Below are 17,838 nucleotides of genomic sequence, written 5' to 3'. Positions count from 1 at the left end.
CCTGTTAAACAATGTTTGCAAAAGAGTCAACTTGAAATTTTTTGTGTTGGGTTTTCTGCTTTGAATGTTCATTACATGTTATTGTGAAATTTATGTAAGCCCTTCTTTTGTTTTTACATATTATTGTGTTAAGATGCAATAGTTATCTACCCCAGCTTCGAATGGGGGACTTTCTGTGTGCGATTTCATGACATTGTGGACTGAGGTATTAGTTTCAGTACATACAATTTGCTTTTTGGCTGTTTCAGTGTTTCCGAGTTGATTTACTAGCATCCGCTTCCATATAGTGATATGCATGTAAAAGCAAAGTTTACAGAGCTGACCAGGTCAGACACGCGTTGAGCTGCACTCTGGGGAGGCAAGGGGTGGGTTGGGGGAGGGGGGGGGGGGGGGAGGATTCCTATTACACATTTTTATGTTGCGCTACGTTATACAATTTCAAAACTTGAATGCTTATCCATTATTGCACGGGACGTGTCATTGAAACGGATAGTGTAATAAGAGTGTAATAGAAAATCATTAGTTGAGAAACGCTGTAAGTGATGAATTCAAATTGAAAAGAAAGATTGTAAAACAATAAAGATTTATAGAAGTTTACACACCATTTTACATAAATTTGGACGGTGAAAAATTATAGAGGGAAATTTTAAAATTTCACTTGTATTTGCTTAAAAGTCAGATGATTGGCACGTGAAATTTTGTTTCGATTAACAATTATGTTAGTTGAATATTAAAGTTGCGTCTAAAACGAAACAGTACTACTTTTTAGGAAGTGTACATTCATTTGAAAATGTTAGTTATTTTTTTACTACTTTTCATTCTTCTTCTCTACTAATGAAGATACAAATTCTCTAAATTGTTTTGGAGAGAGTTTCTTTATTTTGCTGTAGGGAAACTCTAGTTCAGCTTTACAATTCCTAGAGGGAATTGTGGCAAATCCGATAGTAATGTAGTGGGGTTAAATTTCCTCAAGAAAAGTGAATCTATTCTCGTCAAAGCCACACTTGTAGTTATTTTTCTAACAATGTTGTTAATTAAGAATGCTCAATTATCTTAATAGGTGATGAATTAGCCATCATTTATAGGCAGAAGAAGACTTCCCTGTGACTTGGGGTAAAGAGACCTCGGGTAAAAGATGTCTAAAGCTGCTATGTTTGGCGATAGAATGCCGGTTCAACATGCACCTACAAGTTGTAAAAGAGTAAAGAGGAGATGTTTTGGTGATGGACTTAAAATTAAACCAATGATCTTTCTAAAATCTGTAACTAATTATGAGTTGTAATCATTTATGTACTCCCATCATCTGAACTGATCAATTTCACATGAATGCTTATTTCTGTAGTGACAATTTTTACCAACCAAAAATGCCAAGAACTGCAGAAGCCTCTCTCTTTATGTTTTAGAATGAATCAAATTTGTGCAAAAACGTGCTAATAGGGTAATATTCAATTCTAAACTCTGAAAGATAGTAGGCTGGGATCTATATCTTCTGGTATTCGACGTTGAGTTGGAAACTTTGGAAGCATAACTGCTATGTGCCTTGCAGTCTCCAGATACTTAGCATACTTGCACTCTAGTCCTGCTTCTGTAGTTTCCTTATCTTTGTTTTCTTTTGAGTCATTGCACCCAAGGTTGAAGTCCTTGATCAAATTGGCTAATGATGTACCATTGAAGTCACAGTTATATCCTTCTCCAGCCTCCTTTAATGCTTTTTTCATGAAGCTCCAATCACCAGTTTCCCAGTTGAGGTGGTATAATGGGAGGAACCTTTGTCCATAAATAGCTAAAAACTCAATTGCAGCTAAAATGAACTCAAATTCTGCCTTAGACATGTAATATGAAAAGCTAACTCTCGTCCATCCTGGCTTCACACCAATGTATCCCTATCCAGAAATGAAAATCTTAGCAAGGCAGCATGAAATGATGAAACAGCTTTGCAGTTTCCATGGCAGAAGCTAATTAGTTAATAGGTATATAATCACTTACCCTTTCAGCGGCAGATCGCAGGGCAAGTGATTGAGCCCTGTCAATTTCGAGCAACATGTGACCATAGGGCCCCGCACAAGCACATCCTCCCCTAGCCTGGATACCGAAGAGATCACTGAGGAGCTTGGAAATGTAAGGGCCATGAAGAGGTTCGCCCTTCTTGTTACCTGTTTCTCGCCATAGGTAGAGACCTGATGTTTCGTTCCTGTCTAAGTTATCCTCAGCGTTGCCTTCTGCAGAGGGAGAATATGTAGTAGAGTAAATCAGAAAGGATAAGACCGCTTGCCGCTTCTCTGTTACATTTCCAAGAATCTTTATGTTCGGATTTGGAAGAAGCCTTTCAAGTGCTTGTTGAATGTAGTTATGCTCCATTGTTTCAATCACATTGTGACCAATGTATTCTTTTACCCAAAAAGCTAGTGTTGCTCTGATCTTCTGGATGATAGGCGGAGTTCCTGCTTCCTCTCTTTCCTCTACATTCTTCACATACAATGTATCCTGAGGCAGTAGAAACACTCTCATGATTTAGCAAATACTTCTTGAACTGATCTGAATTTCAACTGTTTAAAGATTTCCATCACTCAGTTTTCTAGCTGCAGAACATTTTGGTTGCAAGAAAATTGTCAAAATTTGGCTTCAAGCAATGTCCATTCTTACCTCTAAGTGCCTCTAACTTCAGAGATTTTATTGGATTAATATCTGTAGCCAGTGAAATACAACAAAATTGAAGTCTTCTAACAGTTTATATACACAATGACAATGACTGCAGCAAGCATTAGTATCTCTCTATTTATAGCCTCTATAATTTTTCATTGGTTAAATTGTTCAAGTTCATAGGAGTTAATCTGCCTATATCCTTTTAGTCCATCTAATAAGAAGCGATCATGAAACCAAAGACTAGTTTTGCTCGCGAAGATCCAAAAGTACAGAAGAGTTGGAGCTAAAATCCAGTGTACAATTTTGACTTTTTTAGCTCACTGAAACCACAGGTAAAATCAAATACAAAGTTGAGACAAAATTTAAGGGACACTTGCCTGCTCACTGAAGCCATTGACAAAATGAACTGTTCCACCCCCAGAAGTTGATGGGGCTGAAGATCTCAGGTGATAAAGAGCCTTGCTCATCAGGAGGATTCCTGGAGAACCCGGACCTCCCAAAAATTTATGTGGACTAAGAAAAACAGCATCATAGCCATCGCTTTCCCCTGGCCTCATGTCAATTTTCACATAGGGACCACTGTACATGCAAAAATCGCAATGAATCAATATAGATTAAAGTACATCTAAGAAGCTGTGCTACAAAACTAAAAGTTCTATGTTTCAAAGCTCGGAATTTTAGATACCTTGCTGCAAAATCAAAGCAAGCAAATGCTCCGTATTGATGGAGTAGTCGGGCTATGGCCTTAGTATCTGAATAAATTCCACTGACATTGCTGCAAGCCGAGAAAGAACCAAGCATGGGACAGTTTCTTGACTTATATGATTCGAGTTGCTGTCTCAGAGCTTCCATGTCAATCAGGCCATTGTCATCAAATCCAATCTCAACGACCTCTGCTAAGCTCTGTCTCCAAGAGAGGATATTGGAGTGGTGTTCATAAGGACCAACAAAAACCACCCATTTTTCTTCATTTCCGAGACAGTTTGAGACCTTTTCTCTTATGATCGAAGGTATAGCTACTCCAATTACTTCTTGGAGTCTTTTGATAGCTGCTGTCGAGCCAGAGCCACAGAATATTATTGCATCTTCTTCTCCACCCCCTAAGCATTTCTTGACATATTTAGCAACTTCATGTGCCATTTTTGTCATCCTGCAACCCACATAACTATCACTTGAATGACAGTTACCTGAAAAAGCAGATATTGTTTTAATTATATCGACAAGTAGATACAGTGGAGAATATTTGATGCTCAAATGATTCAAGAACGCAGGAGCAACATACCATAGACAGGAAGAACATGATTGATGATATAGTCCTCAATGTATCGAAGACACCGGCCTGTGGCAGTGTGATCAGCATAAGTAAGCCTTCGTCTTCCAAATGGGGTGCCAAATTCTACATTTCCACCAATGATTTGTGATTGTATCCATTGAAGCTTCTCCTCTGTGGATTCATTTCTCGGTATACCTTTTTGCAGTTCATGAAATGATCCAACGTGGTACTTACTGGAAAGAGCATCAGATGACTCTAATCCAGCACTTTGTTTCTTCACTTTTTGCCCCGTAAGGGTACTTTCTTGCATTTTGGGATGCTCCAATTCCATGTGTAGAATCAGGTTGAAGAATATGAACAATTTTATATGTTGATTATTTAGATGGATTGTGTATATATAGAAGAATGATCTGAAAAGTAGACTTTAGAAGCTAATTCTTGGCATGGAATGTTAGTATTGAAGAAAACTGTGTGATAGCCTTCTTCTTACCTTTTTCCTTTTTTCTTCGACTTGGGCTGTGGATTTTTGACACATTTTCAGTGGGTCAATTTCAGGGTGAAATGTTAGATGGGATGTGAAAAAACTACAGGAAGTAGGACTTGGATGAAGTGGAGTTAATAAAAACAATCAACTTGTCCAATAGTTTTCGGTGGTTAAGGTGGAAGCTGCCTTGACTTGGATGAAGTGCATCATCTGCCCAATCAAATGTCAGTAAGTCACTTTTCTTCCATATGCAACATATTATTTTATTGACTCGTGTTGGTTTATTATGCACACAAGAACCGTGTATTGATCCTTGGCAAAATCTATGGATTATGGTAAGATGATAGGGCAATTTTGTTGCCCTTTCTCGCAAAATTGTTTTGACTTTTAACTACAATTTTTAAAAAATTTTCCATAATCAATGGATTATGGATTTTTTCATATGACTTAGTATACATGACTTTTGATTATCTATTAAAAGGTAAGAGCTATATATTAGAAGTGTTTACGAGTCAATTCGAGAGTTCGCTGATCTGATCCACACATATTTCAAATCACTAATCTTTTGATTTGTATTCGCTCAGTAAAGGAATGATATCCATAATCCAGATATCCGGCTCTTGTAGATCGGACATACCTGATATCTGATCCACCTAATCACAAATAAAACTCGTCGCCACCATTTGTAGACAGTTCTGCAAGTACATTATTGATACTACTATCATGCATCGTTTGTCACCAAGTTCCCATATCATAGAGAAGTCACCATCTTCATAGCAACCATCCCGTCAAATCTTCATCAGTGTTGCAGCCAATAATTCCAGAGGTCATGGGGATCAAGAATGCTAAATAATGAATACTATAGATTTGCTCCTATAGAGTTTCTAGACTTTGACCAAGAATGCTAAAGAATATGGGATAATTGTAGAAACCTCCCCTTAGGTTTTTAATAGTTGCACTTACCTTCCTGAGATTTTGAAAATAGTACTAACCTCCCTTATCATGAATTTGGGGCACATAATTAATGTAAGATAGCGTGAATTTACTAATATGCCCTTAGAGTTTAAGATTGTTAGAAAACAAATTTGGAGCAAATAAAAAGGGTTATAAACTAGTTCAGGATAACTAATTAAACAATATTAATGGTTATTTCTTACCTGATTAAACACTTTAAGTGCACTTACAAAATGCTGCCACAAAACGACGCCAATTGATACTCCAATATGACGTTATTTTGTAATTGACAACACTTGAAAAGACAATTCAAGTTGTATATTATCTGCATAGAAGTGAAGTAGAAGCAAGAAAAATGTAGGGGAAAGAAACCTCCAAACAAGACTCCATAAGAGAATAAGTTCTAGTGGTTTTAGTTGAGCTCACTTTATCTTAAATATTCATGAAACAGAAGGAGAAAGAAAGCAGAAATCAAGGCAAAATTTAAGGATTTTTTGTTAAAAATTTGCGGCAATCAAAAGACAATAGGTAAGCAATTCTTTATCATCTCAACTTAATACAAAAAGTTTCTTTAGTAAAGGAGAGTTTTTGGAGTTGGCTGTACACTTTATACGTTTTACAACCTCAGATTTCTGAACATATGTTCGTTATTTCTTCTAGTTGTTGCTAATGTACTTATTTTCTTTACCCTTATATTCTCTTCAATTTCACTAATTGATTCCACCTTTTAATGTTTTTCATTCTTTTACTAACACAATGTCACAAGAAACAAAAAGGGAACAAATGAAACAAAATTATTATATCACTTTTCAAAAGATTTTTTTAATGACATTTTCTTTGACATGGACTAAATTTGCTATTAAAATGTTAAATTTAAGGGAGGTTAGTGCTATTTTCAAAACCTTAGAAGAGGTGAGTGCAACTATTAGAAACCTTAAGGGAGGTTTCTGTAATTATCCCAAAGAATATGGCAAATCAATGAATACTCAAGATTCAAAAAAGGATTTGAGAGAATTTCCCTTTCTCCATGAAATTGGAGCCCAGATGCAGAAACGGCTTGATGGAGATGACGGTTTGAACCCAGATGTGTGATTGGGGTTATTACTTATTAATAATGTCGGTAACAAAATTACCAAAATGACCTCATGTCCAGATATCCATGGTCATCCGCAGATATGCCAAGCCCTTTGTTATGTCCCTTTCCTTTCTTTGGATATCTGCATAAAATCTGACGGATCGGATATCTGCAAAATTGGATCGGATAGTGCGGACTCTAATTGGATTCTTCTGCACATCCCTACTGTTATGTCCCTTTCCTTTCTTTGTACTCCTTTGTTATTTTGTTTTGTTTGAATAAGTACCAAAACCCACTCACTAGATTGGCGATTTTCGTCAAAAAAAAAAAAAGAAAAAAAAACTACATAGCATATAATTAAGATTGATTGTAATTTTATATACTCAGGACGTTTTTTTTTTTTGGGTGAACAAGTAGTCAAATAGTAGAATTATCACAAGATAATGGTGAGTACAATTGGTGAAAATTTTATGAAGTACAATTGTTATTATCAACCAAAAGAAGTTTCGCAAGAAGGCCTAAAAGGATTTAGTGGTCCACGGCCCGATTGAATTATTATTATTATTATTTTGGTTAATTGGCAATATCTATTCTTATTCCTACTCTAGTCTATTATAGTAAGAGGCTTAAATGGACCAATTAAAGAACTGACAAAAATTGAATTACTATTGAACCAAATGCGTGAATTATGCACCCATATGGATTTGGAGAAACTACATATAGGGGGAGATCTAAATGGGCTAATTAATGAATTGATAGAAACTGAAACACTATTAGATAGATGGATGCACTTTACACCTATATAGATTTAGAAAAGTCATATCCAGTGATAAAGTGATGAGAAGCAAGAAGTCATTGGTGGTGGCCAACAGTCCAAAAATACCGTTTGTTGACCTGATTGAATATTAGCCAATGACTTCTTTTGTTTCATAGATGATAGTATTACTTTTATAAGCAAGAGTTGAACTTCTTTTCATATACTAGTAAGGGAATGCCCGTGCATCGCGCGGGTGTTTGGTGCCTATGGTTAAAGAAGATTTTACGGTAGTTCAAGCGAATATCAAAAAACTCACGCACATTAAGTAACATTATGAAGTAACAAAATATCTAATGTATACTGGGAAATGGTGAAGGAAATTATGCATGCTATCTTGCTTGGTTCATATATTTTGAAACAAACACTTGTATATGAGCTTTTCATTAACAAGACTAAATGAGCTTTAAACAGATACCGAAACGATTCAGAGAATGTCAATAAACAAAGTGATTATCCACTTAAAGATGCATCTACACAACATTCTTGTTGATGAAAATAGCCAACTTTTTTAGCAACGACAAAGCCTAACTTGAAAGGTTTGGTTCCATCAGAGGATTCAACAATGGATCATCAACCCCCGTAAATTTTGGGTGAACATAATGCCAAATGCCCTTAACATAGGCCTTCGCCTGTAATTTCATTAACTCAATACTGATTAGATCTTTCCCCCAAAAATAAGGACAATTGAGAAAAATCACATCAAGATTGAAGTCATCTAGTATCTCCCGCCAAACCCTTGATGCCATGTTATGTGCTAAATTGCCACCAGCACTATCCCCACCAAAAAACACCCTATCAAAGCCAGCATAATCCCTAAGCCATACCTCAGGACCCTCGCCATTTGAATGAGGGGCAACCCATTTAACTGCAATCTAAGAATCTTCATAAGCAATAGGCAAAGAATGCTCAGGGACGAGCCGATAGTTAATTGAAACTGCTACAACACTAGCTTGTACAACTACTACATTAAGGTACACATGATATGTAGGAGAGAAGACAGATTTGATCAAAAAGCCTCCACCATGTAAGTAGACCAAAATAGAAAGTTTTGTATATCCAAACCTATTCCAACAAAACCACACCATTTTAATTGTATAGAACAACCAACTTTGTGAGGAAACAATAATATCAACATTAAATTGCGCTAACAAAGTATCCAATTTTGGAATGAAAGCATTTAGCTAACAATAGAAATTACGATTTTACAATGCAAATCATACCATTAAAAAAAAGAATGAAACCTCACCTCAAGTTGAACCACCAAAAATAGCTTTACCAGAGAACCATATTGAAATCCAAAGTACAATGACAATACAAATAAGTATTTACCAGAAGACGAAAGGAACATAACTGAAGAATGTGAAGGGACAGACATTTGAAGAATTGAAGTTGAAACTAATGCTCAATCATAAATTCCTTAATAAACCACATGCCCTTGCTTTAATTGAGATGAAAATGATGTTTGAAGTTCTTCAAGTTATAGTAGCAAAGTAACAGTAATAATTGATACAAACCAAAATGAATGTCTCTGCAAGGACATTTAAGTAATTACATCAATAAAGAATCTATTATGAGTTGTACCCATTCTAGAAAAGATGACCAAATAATCTCACATTCCCAAACTACCCAAATCTTGGAACAAATCATCACTGCATCTTTTAGAATACAAGGACATTTCAATAAACACAATAATACACATGCTATCTAAAGTAGTACCCAATACTATAACTACACTCAAAACAACCTCACAATCCCAAAATACCCCTACTCTTGCGGTTGAAATTCAAAGCCATTCTTCGACCCAAACTCATTCTTATATAGGATAAGAATACTTGTAATTTCGTATGTATTTTTAGAGGTAAGATTTATGTCATCTTCAGTATTATTTTAATAAAATTTGGGTGTGGTATTCCCCCGGATTAGCTAGTTAAAAAAAAAAAGAATAATAGCCAACGGTTTTTTTTTAATCCTTATTTTCATGATTTAGTTCCACTAATGCATTTGTACATACTCAAGTATATATCCTATTGCTTTCTTGGCGCATATTTTTACTGCAAATCTTGTTGCATATTTGTATTACGTGTGAGAAGAAGAACAGCCATGTAAAAACGTAATTGTATAATAAGAAAATAATGCTATAGAGTGGTAATGAATGTACACATTCATCTAATTGATGCCCTCTTGAAGGGGTTTTGATTAATTGCTGGATATTTATGACCTACCAACTTTATGGAAATTGGATTTGTTGACCACATATATATTTTTTTTTTACATTTTGTACAGCAAATTTTTAATACTACTCCTGATTGGTATTTGTTCCCTTATTCTTCTTCTTCTTTTGATAGAAAAGATCATTATATTCAATTAATCTGTACTAATGGCACAAGATGCATCAAATTAAACATAACACGGATACATAAAGATTTGAAGTCAACAAGTCTGAAAAATTCCTTATACTATATAAGATTGAGTTTTGGTCAAAGAGGAGGTTGAATTTCAACCGCATAGGTAGGGACTTTTTGGGAATTCGTTATATTATGAAGTGTTTTGCAAGTTGAAGGTACAAGTCAGGAAAGCCTGTGATTAGGTATATTAACCGAAATGGCCTCCTTTATAGACATTTAAAACTTTAAATGTGGTTGCGTGTTTGGGTATTTATGGTATGTGCAATTAATCTAGAACCATTTGTTGCTTTTGGTACAACTCATATAAGCATGTGGGTTTGTGTAATTATTGAAATGGCCTTTATACAGCACACGTTCAGCTCTTGAGCCGCAGACAGCAGTTTGGGACTCGCGCTTTAGCTGAAATTGCCTAAAATGAGTCTTGGCCGCTCTCACAGACAACTGTTTGTGTCTGTAACTTGAACAACCTTGTTCCCCACTGTTCTTGGCCACTGTTGCCTAATGTTTCATGAGCTTTCCGGATAGCTTCATGTTTGCATCTGGGTATTAGTTTTTGTATTCTTTGGATGTTGTCTCATGATATTGTTAGCTTTACCGTCCTGATTCCCAACTTGTCTTTTCATCCTCTCTCAGGTGTGGACTCCACTATTTTGCTATCATTTATGCCTGAATTTAACGGCCATAAACATGGGTTTATTAATGACTCCATGTTTGGCCTTTGGGATTGGATCTGTTTCCCCCCCTTTCAGCTTCGGGGATTGGGATTTTCCATGCCTCTTCCTTTCCCCTCTCATCCGAGCTCATGTCCGAAAGACCCCATTTCTTTGACATTATAGCCTCAATTAAATAGCCAAGCGTTTGTATGTTAATGCCCAAACGGCTGCGCATTGGTTATGCTTATTTCAATGCCTCCTCTTTCGTCTTCTTCGGTTTCACCATTTTAATATTCTGGGATTTGGGGCTATTTTTTATGCCTTTCTACCGAGCATCTCAGAATGTTCTTTAGCCGCAGCTACTCCTGGTGGTTCAGCTTGAGGTAAGATTTTTCCTGCAATTTTGTCGTTCATGTGGGTGGTTTGGGCCGTGTGTGCTTAATTTCTAAAATTTGACACTTGGCCCTTGTAATTTAGCTGCAACATACAAAATTTTTCACAAATTTAGAAGGCCTCTGTAATTTGACTGGTTTGCTTATAATGTTATAGGTTCGGGATAACAGCAAGAAAAAGCTCTCGGTGGGGTTTCTGGAATAAAGTTAGCTTTCTGGGTATCAAGTCATTTGTGTGGTTTTCTAATATTTGTCACTTAGGAACAACATCTGCATCCTAGAATACCGGAAGTGCAATAAGCGCAACTGAAGTAGCCAACAACCCAGACCTCAACTCTAAAGGAACACAAATGGATATTGCAATACAAGCAGTGGAGACAAAGAAAAGAGACAGCTCAACCACTTTGGCACCCTCATCGTCTACAAAGTCTAATGAAGGAACCAGTGGTACAACCCCTGCAAAACAAAATGAAGAAACCACCAAGAAGCAACGTATCTGAATGCTGCCTATTACAGCATCTAAAAGATTTTACTACTATTACTATCACTAAATAAGTGGACATACATAATGTCCTGTTGAACTACTCTATTATCTATCTGGATCATGGGAAACCTATTTGTCCGTACATTTTTGGGAATTTGTTGCATCTACTTATTTGTCTTTGAGAACTTGCTGATTCTAATATTGGGTGGCTCTTATATTGTTTGTCTCGTAATTGTACCTGTCTCTAATTATGTCGCACAGTGTACTATTTTTAGTTCAACGAAAACACTTCTTTAACCACAGACACCAAACACCCGTGCGATGCGCGGGCACTCCCCCCTAGTAATCCAAATAAAGACAGTATTATTGTTGCTCCAACATATTTTCCATCCAAATGAAATATATTGGTATTTGTTTCCTTCTAGTACTTTCTATAGTCTATTTCCCTCTTATAATTTCCTGCATTTATTTCCTTCAAGTTTCTTAATGTTCCATATTCCATATAATTAAATTGCTTAGTCACATTTAATTATTATACTAAAAAAACTGCTGGTTTAATCTTCTGTCAATTAACATTTTAATTTTAGATTGCCCTCATTTTAAAGTGAATCAGTATTTGTTTCAATTTCTTGTACTTACTTGGGTTTAGCTCTATACCAAAGGATCAATTTTTACAATTCGAATTTTTGGTTCACCTTCTGTACCTTGATTAATAGTGAAAAAACTGCTGGTATTTTGCAGTACGAATAACACATGTGAAGATGCATTTAACAAATTGTTTCTATGAGGTGGCATTTGGGGAAGAAATAACCACGTATAGAGTGACAAAAAAAAAATTTCTTCCCACGAAATTTCAAGTCCAATTTCTACTCTTTAAGACGCTCATACTTGGGTCATCCTCTAGTGTTTTGTTAATGAGGCCTGTGCATGGTAATTAACATATCTAGTCTATTGGGCTAATGGGAGACTTCCCAATTGAGTTCAATTGTTGAGGTGTCGTAGCCTCATTGGTCAATTGGTTGTAGTCCTTCAATTGATTTCAAATTGACGAGGTGTCATCTTGTGATTGATCAATTAGTGATAGTACCGCCCAATTGTATATGAAAATGGCGATGTGGCGAGTTTTGATTGGATGAGAGGTGGTAATCCTCTAATTGCATGTAGGATTCTCAATTATCCTTCTCTCTTCCTAATAAGAAAAAAGTTTTAATAATAGTTTCAGTTCTGATCATTATTACGAATTAAGACACGCTTTCGAGATTTTTTTTTTTTTTTTTATGAAAAAGTGATTTATCCTTACCATTGAACCAATATGTATTGATTGCATATCATTTGTTACGTCCCTGATAAAGTGTCTAAGATATACAAGTGGAGATGGTCAAGGGCTCAAGGCCCATAAGAAGACTCTGGCTAGAAAAAAAAAAGGAAAAAAGATTCTGGCTGACGTGTAATCAAAATAAACCTAAATAAAAACATTTTCATCTACCATAGTGGATTATAATTAACAATTAAAACCTAAATAAAAACTTTATCATTCACAAAACCACGTACTTTTTAGTGAAAACTAATGGAGGTAAATTATCCTATTTGAAATACTCCCCCCTTTTACTGAACTTTGACAAACGTGTAGTGTGCGAAAATTTTATTTATTATGTCTAAAATAAAAAGGTGGCATTAATGGTTTTAACAAAAATAATCAGATACAGTAAAACCTCTATAAATTAATAACCATGAGACCATTTCAAATTCTATTAATTTAAAGAGGTATTAATTAATTGATAAATTAATAATTTATTAATTTATTGAGTATACTTGCTGTTCAAAAAACATTCATTTAATCAACTAAAGTTTTATTCATTTTATAAAAAAATATTCTATTAATAAAATGAATCAAAAAATTTAAGAGATATAAACCAATTCATATCTACTGATTTGCAAATATAATTTAATTTTATTAATATCTTTCATGTACATACATAACTGATACCATTTTCCTATCATTATGAGGTCCAAAGGACTAGAAATACTAAATGATGCATGTCCATCCTCATTTTATTAAATACATACAGTGAATCAGATTAAGAATATTATGTATATAAATAACAAGTAAGCCTTCTTATAAATGCATACAGTGAATTAGATTGCAATATTATGTGTATAAATGACAAGAAAGTCTTTTTCTAATAAACAAACGCAAAGTCTTCTTATTCCATCTAAAAGGTATTCAAAAATCAACAATAAACTCATATTTTAGGAAAATATGATATGTAATATTAATGAATTATTAATTTATAATATAAATGGGACCAAATTGTTATCTAAGATTTTCAAAAATTTTTATTATCTTATTATTTTATTGAAATTATTAATTTAGCTTATTAGCTCAACTCCAGATCCAAAAAAATTATTATTCAATAGAGATTATTAATTTATTATGATTTTTACTGTAATATCTTAAAGTAGATGTAAATAAAGTGATCTCTTATCGAATAGTTTGTACTTGATGCATAACTTGTTTTATTTGAATCAAAAAATATCGAATTCCAATCAAATTCGAGAAACCAAGATCTTAATCTAGTATGGACTCAATCCATTACTTGTTCGATTCAAATCCAAAAATACTCAAGCTCCAACCAATATTTCTCCTTGCATTGTTTGTTTGATTCGAATCTAAAAATACTCGAGCTCCAACCAAATTTGAGCAGCAGCTAATATTTGATTAAGAACGAAATATTCGAGTATATTTGATTAACTTATTGCCTTACTCAATATGCAAAAGAATATTTATTTCAAAAAAAAAATTTATTACACAAATCGGATACCCGATCCGATCAGACCCGCCCCGCTTCAGTGTGCTCTGTAGAAGTGAAACCCCTTAAACCCTAGACTCATCCTCCGTCTCAGTCCCTTCAATACAAAACGCCACCGCTGACTGAAAAACCCTACTCTCTCTCTCTCTCTCTCCCTCCCTCCCTCTCTCCCTCTCACAGACACACACACTCTTCCCCTGCTGTATATCCAATCGGTGAGTTTTCAGCCCTAGTTTCCAATTCCTTTTCTGCCTTCACGCACTTCTGTTTTGCAGAATGGACTGTTTCTGTGTTTTCTCGATTACTTGCTTTTTATGTTCCTTGCCTTGGTTTTGTGTAAATTTATATTAATGGGTTTGAGTTTATAGGGACAAAGAAGCAAACATGCTTGCGCTTTTTGAAACCCCAGCGGGTTTTGCCCTCTTCAAAGTTTTGGACGAAGGCAAACTCTCCAAAGTTGAGGTGATCATTTGTGGCTGTTATTTATTTAATCTGTGGTTCTAATGATTTTGATTGATTTTAACTGCTAAAGGTTTTTCCCCCTTCGTTTTAGGACTTGTGGAAGGAGTTCTCCACTGCTGATTCCGCAAGAAAGGTTTTTTCCCTCCCCCTTTTTTATGAATTTTTCTGGGTTATTTTGGGAATATCTAGCTAAGATGACAAGTTTATTTTTGTTTCTTCATCTTGTGTATTTCTAGTAGATGCTATTGAAGAGTTCTTGATTGTAGTAGTCTGGCTTTTCCCGGATGATTTTTGGGCTATTTTTTGTTGGTTTGAAATTGTATTCTGTGATTGTTGTTTTTAGGCGTGGATTGATGATTTATCTGGGTTAATTTGTGTTTTTGTTTTGATTTTTATGATTAGATTGTAAAGCTAAAAGCTTTCTCGAAGTTTGAGAATACCTCGGAGGCATTGTCAGCAGCAACCTTGTTGATTGATAGCAAGCCGAGCAAAGGTCTCCGCAAGTTCTTACGTGCTCATTGCGAAGGTGAAGCTTTAGCTGTGGCTGATTCGAAACTCGGAAATGCAATCAAGGAGAAGCTGGTCAGCTAATAATTACTGTTTCTGATTGCAAGTATAGCAGTTCTTATAATGTATTCCTTGATTTTTTTTTGAACTCAAGAGACTGATTCTGTGTTTGCAGCAAATTGACTGTGTTCACAACAATGCTGTTATGGAATTGATGAGAGGTGTGAGAAGTCAATTGTCTGAACTCATTTCTGGTCTAGCTGCACAAGATTTGAGTCCAATGAGCTTGGGTCTGTCCCACAGCCTGTCTAGATACAAGCTAAAGTTCAGCCCTGATAAGGTAAGTCTGTGTACCTCAGTATTTTCTGTAAACTTGATAAGCTAAACTTGATTATATCAAGTTTTCACTGATGATTTGTTTCCTTTTGGGTTGAATAATTGGTTGTTCCATTCGTGTAATGTTGTTTTTTTCTTCAGTTTAGATTGAAGAAATGTAGAAATCAGATAACTGTACTTGATTGAAAAGTTTACTGCTGCGTTTCCTTTTGATTTCTTGTCATCTTATAGGAAGTTAATTTTGTGTCATGTTGATTTTATTAGGTGGACACAATGATCATTCAGGCTATCGGCCTTTTGGATGATATTGATAAGGAGCTAAACACTTATGCAATGAGAGTTCGAGAGTGGTATGGTTGGCATTTTCCTGAGCTGGCAAAGATTGTACAAGACAACATACTGTATGCGAAGGCAGCAAAATTGATGGGTGACCGTTCAAATGCTGCGAAGCTTGATTTTTCTGAGGTAGAGCTTCAATTATTTATTTTCTATTATGGGACAGTGAAGGATTATGAGCAATATAATACCATAGGGTTTCTCCTTGTTAAAAAATCTTATCTGAGCCTTGTGGGTTGTTGCTAGACCCATCCATGGACTTGCTGCTCCTATTGACTTTTAGGCACAACGCATAGGTAGTGGTATTGTTTATAATGTTCCTCCATAAGAAGGCAGTGTTAGAATGATAGTCTGGTTTAGATCAAATTGCTGTTTAGTAGTTTGGTTTTTCAGTCTGCTTTGCTGGTCAAATGTTTCATGAAACCAGCAAAACCACCCTCCCCCTTTCCCTCTTATATTGCTATTTTTGAAGTGATGACATTGGCATTCTATGTTTGCACTTGAATTATCAGATACTCCCCGAAGAAGTTGAAACAGAGCTTAAAGAAGCTGCCTTGATATCCATGGGAACTGAAATTAGTGACCTGGATTTGATGAACATAAAAGATCTGTGCAACCAAGTTCTTTCTTTTGCCGAGTACAGAGCTCAACTGTATGATTATCTAAAGAGCAGGATGAACACTATTGCCCCAAATCTTACTGCTCTTGTTGGAGAACTCGTTGGTGCTCGCCTTATTGCCCATGGAGGTAGCTTGCTCAATCTTGCTAAGCAACCAGGAAGCACAGTGCAGATACTTGGTGCAGAGAAAGCTCTGTTCAGAGCTCTTAAGACAAAGCATGCAACTCCTAAATATGGTCTTATATACCATGCATCTCTGATCGGTCAGGCAGCACCAAAGCACAAGGGTAAAATATCAAGATCTCTTGCCGCTAAAACTGCATTGGCAATTAGATATGATGCTCTAGGAGATAACCAGGACAATACAATGGGATTGGAGAATCGGTTAAAGGTATTCTTTTATTATGATTAAGTTAAGGTTTTAGGTGTTCGGCTCCCTTCTGTTGTTACATCATCTTCTCTCTGTAGCTTGAAGCACGATTGAGGAGTTTAGAAGGCAGAGATTTGAATCGTGCTGCTGGTTCTGCTAAAGGCAAACCAAAGATTGAAGTTTATGACAAGGATCGAAAGACGGGTGCAGGGGGACTGATAACCCCTGGGAAGGTCTGCCATATATTTTACATTCTATTAGTTCGCTAAGTCGCAATTTTTTTTCACTATTTTTTTCTTTTTGTCTGCAGACTTACAATCCTGCGGCTGATGCTGTTCTTGGACCAACTGAGTTATCATCAGAGAGAGAGAAAAATGAGCAGGAAAAAAAGAGGAAGGATGAAGAAGCAGGTGATGACACTCCTATGAATGGTGTGGAGAAGAAAAAGAAGAAGAAGAAGAAGGGGACTGATATAGAGGATACTCATGCTGCAGAAGATGGTGTTGCTGGACCTGAAAGTGAAGTGGTTGGAAAGAAGGAAAAGAAGAAAAAGAAGAAACATGCTGCTGAAGATGCTGAGCTACAGAATGAAAATATTGAAGCGGGAGAGAAGAAGAAAAAGAAGAGAAAGCACCCTGAAGCAGATGAAGAAGTCGAAGCTCCCAGTGAAAAGAAGGAGAAAAAGAAGAAGAAGAAGAAACACGATGCATGAGAATTACCCGATAGCGAATAGAACGGTGCAGTTTTGGGATGTTCTGTTGTTTAGGTGGTGTTTTAACCTGTAAAATTATGCTCCATGGCTCACCGTAGCCTGCCTTTCAAACTTGTGTCGATATATTTTCCAGTCCAAGTTAGGAATGATTATCAATTCAAGTCATTATCTCTTTAATACATGTGATTTCTATACTACGTCCAGAAGCCAAATGCATTTTAACGTTAGTTTTCTGGATTTCAATGGCGCTGTTAGATGTTCAACAGCTGAAACACTGATTCTGGAGCTTTTACTGGGTAATTTTTCTGGAAAGTAATGGATGTTAGAATAACAAAATTGTTGTAGAGTGGAGTTTAATCTCACAATGGGAGCTTAGGTTACTTTGACATGTGAAGGCATTGGTTGAAACTTGAAAGCTTAGCATGCAGCCTAATGATTTCTATGCAAGACAGTTTTAGGTCACTTGATATGTGAAGACAGTATAAACTGAATAATCTTAACCTCGT

The 17,838-nt window shown here is 35.8% G+C and overlaps 2 protein-coding genes across 2 annotated transcripts; one reads left to right on the top strand and one right to left on the bottom strand.

Annotated features, from left to right (window-relative positions):
- Positions 1-1,249: 1,249 nt before the first annotated feature.
- LOC113701546 (uncharacterized) lies at positions 1,250-4,607 on the bottom strand. The gene is made up of 5 exons (XM_027222261.2): positions 3,926-4,607; positions 3,329-3,830; positions 3,021-3,222; positions 1,987-2,484; positions 1,250-1,883 (listed from the first exon to the last, which is right to left on the bottom strand). The coding sequence occupies exons 1-5, from the start codon at positions 4,245-4,247 to the stop codon at positions 1,452-1,454; spliced, it is 1,956 nt and encodes a 651-aa protein (XP_027078062.1). The 5' UTR covers positions 4,248-4,607; the 3' UTR covers positions 1,250-1,451.
- A 9,385-nt stretch (positions 4,608-13,992) lies between these two features.
- LOC113701853 (probable nucleolar protein 5-2) lies at positions 13,993-17,529 on the top strand. The gene is made up of 9 exons (XM_027222707.1): positions 13,993-14,205; positions 14,359-14,452; positions 14,544-14,585; positions 14,855-15,034; positions 15,135-15,299; positions 15,560-15,760; positions 16,144-16,641; positions 16,719-16,853; positions 16,931-17,529. Exons 2-9 carry the CDS (start codon positions 14,375-14,377, stop codon positions 17,330-17,332), a joined length of 1,701 nt encoding a protein of 566 aa, XP_027078508.1. The 5' UTR covers positions 13,993-14,205; positions 14,359-14,374; the 3' UTR covers positions 17,333-17,529.
- The last annotated feature ends 309 nt before the right edge of the window (positions 17,530-17,838 follow it).

Source organism: Coffea arabica, chromosome 7e (genome assembly GCF_036785885.1).
Source record: "Coffea arabica cultivar ET-39 chromosome 7e, Coffea Arabica ET-39 HiFi, whole genome shotgun sequence".
In the NCBI taxonomy this organism is placed as follows: domain Eukaryota; kingdom Viridiplantae; phylum Streptophyta; class Magnoliopsida; order Gentianales; family Rubiaceae; genus Coffea; species Coffea arabica.
Note: the sequence above shows the minus strand (reverse complement) of the source record. Positions and strands in the feature narration are given on the sequence as shown.

Excerpts from the sequence above, each read along its gene's own strand:
- LOC113701546 (XM_027222261.2), bottom strand. The coding sequence starts at position 4,247 with ATGGAATTGGAGCATCCCAAAATGCAAGAAAGTACCCTTACGGGGCAA. Across the intron at positions 3,831-3,925 it reads TCATGTTCTTCCTGTCTATG|GTAACTGTCATTCAAGTGAT; the intron begins GTATGTTGCTCC and ends CTGCTTTTTCAG. Across the intron at positions 3,223-3,328 it reads TGCTTTGATTTTGCAGCAAG|TGGTCCCTATGTGAAAATTG; the intron begins GTATCTAAAATT and ends TTGCATGTACAG.
- LOC113701853 (XM_027222707.1), top strand. The coding sequence starts at position 14,375 with ATGCTTGCGCTTTTTGAAACCCCAGCGGGTTTTGCCCTCTTCAAAGTT. Across the intron at positions 14,453-14,543 it reads GCAAACTCTCCAAAGTTGAG|GACTTGTGGAAGGAGTTCTC; the intron begins GTGATCATTTGT and ends CCTTCGTTTTAG. Across the intron at positions 16,642-16,718 it reads GATTGGAGAATCGGTTAAAG|CTTGAAGCACGATTGAGGAG; the intron begins GTATTCTTTTAT and ends TTCTCTCTGTAG.